This window comes from Galeopterus variegatus, unplaced genomic scaffold, assembly GCF_000696425.1.
Source record: "Galeopterus variegatus unplaced genomic scaffold, G_variegatus-3.0.2 Scaffold3588, whole genome shotgun sequence".
NCBI lineage: Eukaryota > Metazoa > Chordata > Mammalia > Dermoptera > Cynocephalidae > Galeopterus > Galeopterus variegatus.
This window is the reverse complement of record NW_007729699.1, coordinates 83,755-95,986: the sequence shown is the minus strand read 5'-3', so window position 1 is coordinate 95,986 and position 12,232 is coordinate 83,755. Positions and strand designations below refer to the sequence as shown.

Here is a 12,232-nt window from a genome sequence, read left to right as displayed (position 1 = left end):
TGAAAATAGACATATCAAAACTTAAGAGCTACAGCTAATGCAGAGCTCTGAGGGAAATTTATAGTACTAAAATGTACGTATCAGAAAAGAAAACAGGCTGAAAAATCAGCGATCTAGGTTACCATCTCAAGAACTTGAATAGAGATACCCAAAGAAATTAGAAGAAATTTCTATATTTCTAATAATAAAGAGAATAGCAAAACCCAATTAAACAGAAAGGAAAATTCAACAAAGGTTGACTCTCTGAAAAAGTAATAAAATTGATAAGCCCCAAGCAAGACTAATCTAAAAAAAAAAAAAAAAAGGTGGGGGGGAGAAAACATAAATTGCCAGGAACAAATGTATTTTAACTGCATACTACATGTATAAGACACTGAGCATGAGGCTGAGGAGAAAGAGGAAGAGAAGGAAAACAATGTATCTGTTTTGAAGCCATCCAGAAAAATCACATTTCAGATTCTATTACATCCAATTTAACCCAAAATGCATCTGTTGGAAGAGATCATAGATCTTTCAAAAAAACCCAGGGGGAAAAAAAAAAAAAAAAAAAGGTGGGGGGGAGAAAACATAAATTGCCAGGAACAAATGTATTTTAACTGCATACTACATGTATAAGACACTGAGCATGAGGCTGAGGAGAAAGAGGAAGAGAAGGAAAACAATGTATCTGTTTTGAAGCCATCCAGAAAAATCACATTTCAGATTCTATTACATCCAATTTAACCCAAAATGCATCTGTTGGAAGAGATCATAAGCTACAGTTTGGTATTATAGACCTAGAAAAAAAGAGCATAGGTACTTTGGAGTTGGACAGAGCTCTCTAGCCTCTACTTTGATACTAAATGTATGACTGTAGGAAAATTCAGTAACCTCTTTGAGCTCCTATTTTCTCACCTAAAAATGGCCGATAATAATATCGACTTCACAGGGCCTTTGGAAGGCTTAGAGTAAAGCACCAATTACATGGGTAGCTTATATCCTACAGAATACTTTTCCACAACATGCCCATGACATAGAGTTTATAGTCTGACTATCTGCAGGAAGGGTACAAAAATACATCACGGGACACGGGCATTTGTTTGGAAATGTAATGTTTTCTGAAAAGCTTGGGCATCTACTTTTCTTGCCTGTTTAATAAGAGAGGTTTTGTGTGGTCATTTTTCAATAGAAAGGATGTTATCCACATATAAACAGCATGAACATATCACATGAAAATTAAAACAAAATAACAATATAAAATTTTCATTCTCATTTTATATGATAATCTTTTTTTAATATTAGTAGATCACACAATAAAAACTATACCGATAACATATTATTTTAAGACTTTGGGGGAAAAGGCTTCCATCTCCAGTGCTGACATTATGACAGAGGACTCCCCAAAATCTTCAGCTCTCCACCAGTGGATCTGCTGAGTCTCGTATGTTGGTGCATGCTTCAAGCAGTTGAAGATCGAGAACACTCATGGCGATTGGCTCAGACAATAGATCTGCAACCTAAGTGCTCAGGGTTTTTCACACACTGAACAAATCTGGCAGGCCTATGACAGAAGAGCAGAAAAAGGAGATCAACAGGCAGTCTGACCCATCTGTGGCTCGATTCTTTAGTGAAAGAAACCCCTTCATTAGCAACAAAAGTAGGCACAGACCACTTAGCATCCACACAAGCACCTCTGAGGCAGTGACAACACCGAGAAAGGTCTCATCCAGGAGTGAATGACTTCAAGTGTGGCCCAATTTACTTTCACTTTATTTGTACAGCCATAGAAATAAATACTGAGAAGGAGTGTTCGACAGTCATATGTGCAGGTGAGAACAAATGTCTGGCTATAACTTGTCAGAGATACGTGCTATCAATGTCAGCAGATGACCAAGAAACAGCAGAAGTAGCAACTGGGACCAGGGACCCCCAGAGTTTCTGTGGGTGATTTGTTTTCCTCTTTTTAGAGTTTCCTGAGTGAGTGTTGGATCAAAGGATCAGAGGTGGCACAGGGGTTACAGACCCTGTAGGAGAAGGCTGGGGGCTACCAGCAAGAGGACCACACTTCCTTAACACGGAGCAAGCCTTAGGTATGCATCTAACAGGTGAACGACTATCATTTTCATAGGAATGAGATAACAAAGCTACAGGGTCCAATGGGAGTGTCTAGCACATGGGGGGTGAGGAGAGGTGGATTGCAGGGAAAGTGGATCATTAAATTGTAGCTAAATCTAATTTTGCTAAATGCGAATCAAGGAAGAGAGCATTCCTTGGAAGAAGCTGCCAGCATCCCTGGGCCTCTGGAAGGGAGAGTTGTCAGAAACTGCCCTTGTGAGTCATCTCAGGTTCATATCTAGCCAATTTGCATGACCAGTTGGGCACAGCAGCTCTAAGTTTAGAGTCACTTCATTCTCACCAATATGGTCACCTGGGATCGCCCATATGAGCACATTCTAGGGAAAAAAGTATTCTCTTCCTTAAGGACATATTGCTATGGAAAAGGAATCTAAGACTAGGATTTTTGCAGCTATCTTTGCTTGATATTAAATGAGGAGACTATGAATATGTTTCTTAATTACAGTTTCTAATTTATTGAGAATTCAATTTTGGAAAAGAAGAAGTAATTATGCTGTTAAGATGATCTCTCTCCATAAATATGTTAAGTATTCGTATCCAACGTCCCAACAAAATGGACACACCTTTCATATGTCGGATAACATTTTGATGGATAGAGACAGTATATTTTGAAGTAAAATGGATTAATGCATCCTTTTAGGTGTTTTTTTTACATGCTGCTCGGGGGTACTAACCAGATAATGTATGCTGACATTTGCTGTATTTACGATAATCCAAAAAACTATTGTTACCTCTGTTTACTCCACTGGTTAAAACATATGTTGAGAAACTCTGCAAATATTTTATCAGGTCTATGAGTGTGTATATGGGGGGAAAAAAGGAAGTCTTAAAGGATATACAGCCAAATGTTAATGGTGTTTGTGGAATTTATTAAGGGTAACATTAGAATAATTAGGGAGTCTAATCTATATAAATAAAATTACACTTTTGTTTGCTTATGAAATAATCACACCAAAACAGCTGGACAAAAGTTTGCTAAAAGCAGAACATACGTTTGGGATGAAGAGATTTAAACTACAGTCTATGTCTATATCCCTGACATTCATTTCGGGCTCCCCTAGAGTCAGAAAGCTGTCCTCCAAAGCCACACAACTCTTAGGTACAACAAGGGGCCCTACGGGTCTGGTAATTAAAGAGTCATGATGTATATATTATGACCTCATGGTTGGAGAAAATAAACAGTGATTTTAAATATGATCCCCAAGTTTAAGGTTACACGATCTAATGCTCTGAGTGCCAGATGCTGGCTTACAAATGATCTGCTTCCCACATGGCTTATGTCTGTACAAGTCCAAACAGAAGCTATCTATGCCTATATATTCTTTCCAGATGGAGAATGAGTGAGCTCACCTGGACCCTGGAGCAGGCACAGTGACGGTCACTGATGGGTTTTAATAGAAAGGTCTTCTGGCCATTAATGAAAGAGAGGGAAATGTTTAATACAGGAAAAAAGATAAAAGAGTGTTGGGGATAAGACTCATTTTAATTTGCCAGTCTTCTCCTAGGCTTCTAGTATTCTAGGTTCGCTATGCAAAATATCTTTGACTAATTTAGGCTGTCAGATGTCTGCAAGGTTTCTTTTATAGTTGTTCCTTTGTTCTTTGTTTTCCCATCTAACTGCTGCAGAATGCACATGAAATTCTCTGGCAGTTTTCAGGTAAGAGCCAGCCGATTGATGGGAAATATGGGTCATTTGAGAAACAAAAGCCATCAGTCCCTTGAATCTATCTTTCTGCCTTCATGAAGCAGGTGGCGGGAGAGATTGGTGATGTGAAAGAGACAGGAAAAATATTCTAGCACTTCAGCTTCCACGTGCTTTGAAAAACCTTTTCTCTCTGTATCAGTCATGTTCACAGTGATCACATGGAGAAAATCTTCAATGATGCTTCCAGCACGGAATCCTTACCTACATCATTGGCTACAACTCTTAAAAATAAGTGAGGGGGTCCCAGGTTTGAAAACAGTTACAGGTAACTTTAAAATTATATATCTATCTGTAATTTTAAATGCTTCTCGAATACACATGGATAACCAGTAATTTTTTTTTTAAGATTTTACATTTTTTAATTGAAAAAAATAAATCTTGGTAGACTTTCATGTGGCAACTTACCAAGTGTTAGGAATCTGCACCCAGATCCAACTAAGGAAATTTCACATGCAAAATTATGCCAAGTTATGAAAATTTTACATCTTGAGAGAAAGGTCTTGGCAAAATATGCTTTTGTTCCCCGGAAACCTTGCAGGCCTAAAAGCCTTGGGCAAGGCCCCTCACTCAGGACACCAGGAAATAAGCCCTCAAAGGCTGGGTCAGCTTGAAAGCCAAATTACTGCTGGGGGCGGGTAGGGAAGGAAGGAGATGGGGGAAGGTGGCCAAGCGAAGGCCACTGGCTAGGAAAACCTCTTGGGCAAGGCCGGGGGAGAGACAGAGGTCACTATAGGTCATCACTCAGACCACCATCATGGCCAGGCAAGATTCCTGCAGCCCTCCCAGCTCAGAGGTAGCCAAGGAAAGGGGAAACACCTACCAATGGCAAGACTGCCTTTTCTCCTTCAAGAAGAAATCAATTACCTGTAATCATTCTGGCAGATAAATGTAATATTCTTTTGGCTTAGAATTAATTTCAGCTCATTTATGGAGGAACTGGAGCATGAGTCACTGGGGAAGAAAGAAGAAAGTATTAAAATAACAAGATCTTGCAAACACTTGATCTTGCAAAAGCCTGAGTTTCCTAGTTTCTTTTGGTAGCACGCCCTGGACAAAGCCCAGGTGAAGAGGTGGAGCAGAGGTTCAGCCTCTAAGAGCCTTCAGGTCATCAGGGGAGCCTCAGGTGTCAAGCAGTCAGAAATTACTGCACAGAAATAAAATTAAGAGGTTGCAGGGATGGGCTAAATGCAGAGTAAGACCCCATTCATTTCCTGATCCAGTCTGTTCCCAGTGCATTCTTGTGACTATGGATTATTTGATGGACTAATTCATAAAATAATCCTTGAGTACAAAGTAGTAAGACATACCTGGCAACTCCTTCGATAGTATGCATCACCCAGGCTTGTAGTGTATGAACCTTCTCTGGTTGCAGCTTGAAGATTTCCAAACTTCCAAAAATGCTAACATAGAAAAGAAAGAATATTGTCAACCACAAACTAAAGCATTCAGGCATCCACACCCTATGTCAAAAACCAGCAGACAGGATGCCACTGGTTAAAACCTACTGTTTGGAATGGATCAATAATTTGCATTAGAAACAGTCACTTTTTCTCATTTGACATGACTCTCAATTGACAAGATTCAAAATAAGATTTTTAATCTGTATGTTGTTGCTTATTCTTTACTTGCTATTCAGAGTAGTCCTAAGGTCAATGTAAAAAGCATCACCTGGGACCTAGTTAGAGCTGCAGAATCTCATCCCACCACCACCTCCTGGATTAATTTGGAGTTTACAATCCCCAGGAGATTCCCATGCTCAGTGAAGTCTGAGAAGCAGTGCTCTACAAGCCCCTGATGCCTGCCCTAATCCCATTCCTAAACCCATCCCTGTTAGTCTCTGACAGCTGCTGCTTGTGTTACAAGTACTTAGATCCCTAATATGAGATTAAAAAATTCTGAAATGTTAACACTTTCACCCAAAAGTTTGGGATCAGAAGAAGATAAGGACAAATCTTTGTTGTAGAATTAAATATTAGCACAGGAGGAAGGGGAAATTAGTATTGGGCACTACAGTTCTCGGGACAAATTAACATATGCTCCCTCCTTCAACCAGCCTTATCTGGGGAAAGATTAGAGATCAAAAGCCAAAAGGCAATCAAGAGGTAAAAACTAAATATAGAAGGAGGTCAGACTGGGAAGGGGTGGGTGTGGCCAGATTCAGTGGTGAGGAGTCCACAAGAGAGTGACAGCTGAAGCTAAGCTCATTGAGCACTTTCTCTGTTAGGCAAGAGCTCAGCATTTTTCGTACATTATCTCAGTCTTCACGTTACCATCACCTCTTCAGGTACATATACAGGGGCTCACAGAGGTTAGGTGCCCTGCCTTAGGTCATGCAGGGAATGTGCAATGAGCTCTGCAGTCCCCTCACTTTTAACCCTTGCAGTACGTTGCTGACAATGCCTGCAAAGAGATCGTGAAGGCTGGAAGCTCAGCACAGTTCCCAACATTCCCAGGAATAATTTTACTGCTGAATTGGGATTCACGCTCTTTGTGGAGGAAAGAGGAGTCAGGCCAGATCTTCGTGGATGGTAAGGATTGAGACAGGCAGAAGGGGGAAGAAGAGGCAGGTTATATGGGGGAACAGTGTGAAGAAAGGTGGGAAATGGGCAGGATGGAGTCTAATGGGAGCGAAAGCTGAGAAAATTACACCAGGCCTGGAAAAGTCAAGAGCAAGGGCTGGCTGCAATGTGGCAGCCACTAGGACCATTAGAGGATTTTATTTATTTGTTGAATTTAACATTTACTTGTACACATTTGTGGAACAGAGCGTGTTGTTTCAATACATGCATATACCGCACAACCATTAAAGGATTTTAAGCAAAGGAGAAATTTGTAATTCTCCTGAGACAAAAGCATTGACTCAGAAAGGCAAATCTCTCCAGAGAATAAAAATGTTTACCTTTTTTAGCCCAAATCTTCAGGACTGACTTGAAACATGCAAAGCATGTTCTTTCTAGGGATGAAATATCCAACAGGAGGCTATGATAACCCTTGCAAATAGAAGGTAAGGAAATGAGTACCTGTCTTTGTTAAAGGTTTTACTGATGGACCCATTGAGCATCACTTGGACCACACCACAGGCAGCTTCTGCAAACTTAAAAAAAAAAAAAATGCCCACCATTCTTCAACATGCAAATTTAATCACCTTGTCCCAGCAGTTCCATTCAAAACAGTGCTTAGCGTTAGCTGGTGAAGGAGGGAATATCCTGTGTGGTTTTGGTACAGGAATGCCAGGTCTATATAATATTTATCCAAGCCATTGGAGGGATGATGCTTCACGTCAGAGTTCTCAAAGCATTTACTCCAATCTGTATTTGAACAACGCAGTTCAATGTCATTGTTCACAGGGCTGCTAAATTTGGTAGTTCAGAAGGTAGAAGTCCAGATAAGTAAGAGGAATGTCGCTAGAGGAGGAAGATGAAAGCTCTCTGTCATGCACTACAGACACTACATGTCATTTAGTGGGAGCAGGGTGGACAATTCAGGAGTAAGGGAAATGGAAACACCATGAAAGGGGAAACTGAGGAAAGAGAAGGTGACCCTGAGTCCTGGAAAAAGAAAAGGGAGGAATGAATGAATGAATGAATATGATTGAGCAAGGCATTTTATTTCTTCATGCAGCAAACATTCCACAGCCTGGGGTGCCTTGTACCTGGTGCATGGTGACCAGGAAAAATCCATGGAAGGAAAGAGGATGGGAGGGAGGAAGGGCAAGAGGAAGTAAGAAGGGCCGGCCCGGTGGTGCACTGCTACAGTGCGCCGCTTGGGAGTGCGGCGGCGCTCCCGCCGAGGGTTCGGATCCCCCATACAGACCGGTTCCCACTCACTGGCTGAGCGAGGTGCGGGCGCGACACTGAGGGTTGCGATCCATTGCCGGACATGAAAAAAGACAAAAAGGAAAAAAAAAAAAAAGAGGAAGTAAGAAGTCTAATACTCTGTGGTAGAAATTAGGAAAGAACAAGAAAAGCATAAAGGAAGGCACAAAAGCCAAGTCCTGAAAGATGAACAGGATTGCACCAGGTGAAGACTGAGGCAGCCATGAACAGAAAGACCTAAGAATTTAAGAGAGCACTGGTGGTTGGGGGGAAATGCCCGTGGATGCTGAAATTGGGCAAACAAGTTAATTCATGCTGGGCCATGAATGCTTTACCAAGGAATCTGGATGTTAGATTAATATGCAGGTGTTATTAACACCACCGAAGGATTTGAAACTGGACTGTGAAATTTAATGCTGCTTCTGTCTTTCACTGGAGGTGATGAGCAAAGGGACAGAGGCTCAATTGTTATTACTAATCATGAGTACCAACTCAAAAGAGTACTTTCAGGTGCCAGGCATGGACCCCACAAGATATAATTCTCAAGAGTTCCCACAAGGTAACTATCGGTCAGTTTGTCTCAGGGTCACATAACTTGGAAGCAAGGAGGTGAGGTGGGGATTTGAGCCACCAAGCAGCACTTCCTCTATTGTCAGAAAAGGAAAAGGACTAGTCTGACAAAAGAAGACCATCCACAAACATCGATGAGCATTTTGCAAAGATAAAGGTGCAGGTGCCCAGGTAGCTCACGACAACAGGGCACCTTCAATCTCCTTCACCACTGTCCTCCCAGCACCAAGGACTGAGCGGGGATCACAAGTAGATGCTTGATATGTATAAAATATGACTTGGCTTTAAAAGTTTTTAGCAATAGCATTTCCCTAAAATATATGATAGAGAGAGGAAATAAACAGAAGCTATTCTAGGAAAAAACAAACAAACAGAAAGTACTCAGCGCCCCTGATTTTTCACAGCACATGGGAGGTACTCAACAATTACTTGTTAAATGGACGGATTCTCAGTTATTTGACAGGAAAATGGTATCTTATTTAAACATTGCAGGAACCCTAAGGAACAGGCATATTTTGATCTCCATTTGACAAATGAGGAATCTAAGGGTCAGAATGGTTAAGGAATTTGCCCGAATTTAAAGGTGATCTCCTTACTTCAACCCCCAGGCTGTTCGCCTTTCTCCGCCATAGGAGGGTTTACCTGAATCCCCTTAAGGCAGGTGTTCAGTTAGGTACTAACAGAGAGTTAAGGAAGATCAAGCCTGCCGTTTAGGAGACAGAACCAATAAGCAGATTCAAACAATAAAATTGAAGAGCGTGACTTTGCAATCAGGCAGACCTAGGTGAGCCTCTCACCTCTCCTACTTACTAACACAGTGACCCTGGATGAGTCACTTAGCCTCTAAGTCTTAGTTTCTTCACCTTTAATGTGGGAATTTGTACCTTCTCACGCTATCTACTGAGAGGACTAAATGAGAATGACATAGCAAAGGCACCTCCAGGCTTGTCACAAATATGTGACATATGAATGTATATGTCTTCCTCAAAATTCACATGTTGGAACCTAAGACTTAACGTGACAGTATTAAGAGGTGGGGACTTTAGGAGGTGGGGATTTGTGCCTTACAAAAGGGTTCAAGGGAACTACCCCACCACTTTTTTCCCTTCTCCTTCTACCATGTGAGGATGCAGCAACAAAGTGCAATCTTGGAAGCAGAGAATAGCTCTGGCCAGACCCTGAATCTTCTGGAGCCTTGATCTTGGACTTTCCAGCCTCCAGAACAGTGAGGAAATAAATTTCTTTTCTTTATCAATTGCCCAGTCTCAGGTATTTTGTTATAGCAGCACAAACAGACTAACACATATGCAATTAATTAACATAAGTTTTTATTTGCCCCAGCTCCTCAGAAGCGTAAGTTTAATTTTGGAGAATTAAAATTAGTGTATTTTTACTGCCTCTTCCTCTTTCATTTGTTTCTTGCTTTCTTTATTTCTCTTTCTTTTTTTTTTCCTAGTCCACTTGCAAAGAAGTAACTTATAAGAAAAATGGATACAGATAGCTTCAAGTAAAATCAGCAATAGGTGGGGAGCAGGGGGCATGGTGAGCATTTCCCAGCCCAGACACTGGATCTGGAGTCAGACAACATGGGATACACTCCAAATCTGCCATTTACTAATTGTCTGCAATTGGTAGATTGCTTATTTACCTGTACCTCCATATTGGCATCTACAAAATGGGTGTGATACTCATGGTACCTACTTAATAGGGTTTTTGTGAGCATGAAAGTTTTTAATTCATGTAAAGATCTGAGGACTGTATCTGGCACATAGTAAGTGCTCTATAAATGCAGATTATTAAGACTGTTCTAGGAATCTAAGGTTGACCTGAATTAAAGGATTGAATCAAGCCCCTGCTTCCTGGCAACCAAAGTCAAAGAATGGGTGAGAGCAAAGATTCTTCAACTGAAGCCCACGAACCCTCCATGAATGCTTGAAAATTGTATGTGAAAATATTCTGGCATGTGCTTCTGAACCTTTTTCTCAGGAAAAAAAATCCTATACTTTTATTCCCAAAAAGATCTGTGATCCAAAAAGTGTTAAAACCAACCACGGACTGGATGAGATCTTAAATTCTTTAGTTTCCAACATGCTAGAATTTCACTGCTTTGTACTTACCCTCTGGGAAACCATTTTCCAGAATACTGAATTAGGGTTGTTGCTGCAGTCTTTCTTCCAGTCTGGGCAAGACTGATAGTTCATTTCTAAAAGACATAGTTTACAGAAAACAATTAAGTAGAAGAGAAAGAGCATAAGTAAGCTCCATTCTCCCCTGGCTGTCCCATCACAGGCTATTTTTCACTGGCATCACTGCCAAGATGGAGGATGGAGAACGGGCACATCTCGACCTAATTTAACTAAGTGTCCCCTGACTCCCTTCCAAGTCCTCACCTTACCTTCCAAATCCCAAACAGGAACACAGTGACAGGTTTTAAGCCATCATTCTGGGAAATGGCAGCAAAAGTTCATTCCATAGAGACAAACCCCCACATTCAGGAAGAATTACAAACAAAACCAGGCCTCCAAGGGTCACTCTCACCAACCACTTCTCTGCTTCCTGACAACTCTCTATTGTTGACAGGTTCCTCTCCAACCTCCCTAAGTCCCCACACCTTAGGCCCAGATGTCCTCAGAGTCTTCTACACTCACGCTCATCAAGACAGGCTCAGCCCTCGGTGAGGTGTAATAGACACTGAGCATGAATGAATCGTTTCCTTGTCACATCTCCCAAGGGTATCTGCCTTAATGCACAAACATTTATTGAGTGTTATGCCCTGGGGATAAGAGGTGAATTAGATGAGAGCCTTGCCTTCAGAGAACACATAATGTCATGTGTAATCAAATAAACCAGAGAAAGAACAACGTGGGATGAAGCTTGTGCAGCACCAGCAGGGAAAGTTGACATTGAACTTGGTTTTGAAGGATGAACAGGAGTCTTCAGGCAGACAAGATAAAGAAAGGTGCTCCATGCAGAAAGAAGATATGCAAAGGCACAGAGCTGTGAGACAGCCTAGTGTGTTCATATTAGTGCTCCCAGAGCAGAAGGGGTGAGGAGAGGAGTGATAGAAGATGAGACGGATAAGAGATGGAGGCCAGGTCATGCCAAGGAATTTAGACTTTCTATTTAGGTTTGGGTAAGAGACAGATACAATCACATTTTCATCTCAGGAAGAGCACTGTGGTTGCCAGAGGGTGAAGAGTGAGCAGTAAGAATACAACAGACCCAGCAAGAAAGGAAAGTGTGTTCATGTGCTGGACTCAGGCAGTGCTAATGGGATAGGAAGGATGAATTACCACGCAAATAGATTAGGTCGGTGACTGATTGGCTGGGGGCAGTAAGAAAGAGGGCATATCACCACAGAAAAATGTTAACTATGTGAAGAGAGGATATGTTAATTAGCTTCACTGTAGTAATTGGTTCAGTATTTATATATATATCAAAACATCACACTGTACATCTTAAGTACATTAAAAAATTTTTAAAGAAAAAATGACTCGGCCCTGCGGTACCAGTGTGCAACCAAGCAGGTAGGCCTCACTGCTGCTGGACCCCATCCACACCCCAGCCAAGTGTGCGCCAACCAGAGAGGTGAACGCCCAGAGAGGCCCGAGTCCTGAGGAGACCACGTGCCTCATGGCACCAGCATGTGACCTAGCAGGAAGGCCTCACCACTGCAGGACCCCATCCCCAGCCCAGCCGAGTGTGCACTGACCAGAGAGGCACCTCTCTAGAGAGACCTGAGACATATGGCAAGCACACACCTGAGTGCCAGCAGGCATTCAAGCAGACACTGAGGCAGCAGTGCCAAATTGGCAGCCCTGGCAGGATCCTAGCCAGACAATAGTGTCGAACCAGTGGACCATGAAGTCCCTTGCTACAATGACTAAACATCAAAGGAAAGATACCAGAAATATGAAAAATCAAGAAAGTACACCACCAAAGGGTAATAACTCTCAAGCTCTAGATCCTATAGAACAAGAAGCCCTTGAAATGTCTGACAAGGAATTTCGAGTGATAATTCTAAGGA

General features: G+C 41.7%; 1 protein-coding gene across 1 annotated transcript in view; it reads right to left on the bottom strand.

The window, feature by feature from the left end:
• Positions 1–531: 531 nt before the first annotated feature.
• The window catches only part of CD38 (CD38 molecule), a 51,297-nt gene continuing 39,596 nt past the window's right edge, over positions 532–12,232 (bottom strand). Inside the window, exons 4-8 of the mRNA XM_008585472.1 lie at positions 10,323–10,408; positions 6,841–6,914; positions 5,128–5,220; positions 4,685–4,771; positions 532–1,540 (exon numbers count right to left, since the gene is read on the bottom strand). Coding sequence (XP_008583694.1) covers positions 1,477–1,540; positions 4,685–4,771; positions 5,128–5,220; positions 6,841–6,914; positions 10,323–10,408 — 404 coding nt within the window. The 3' untranslated portion in view covers positions 532–1,476. The remainder of the gene's footprint in view (positions 1,541–4,684; positions 4,772–5,127; positions 5,221–6,840; positions 6,915–10,322; positions 10,409–12,232) is intronic.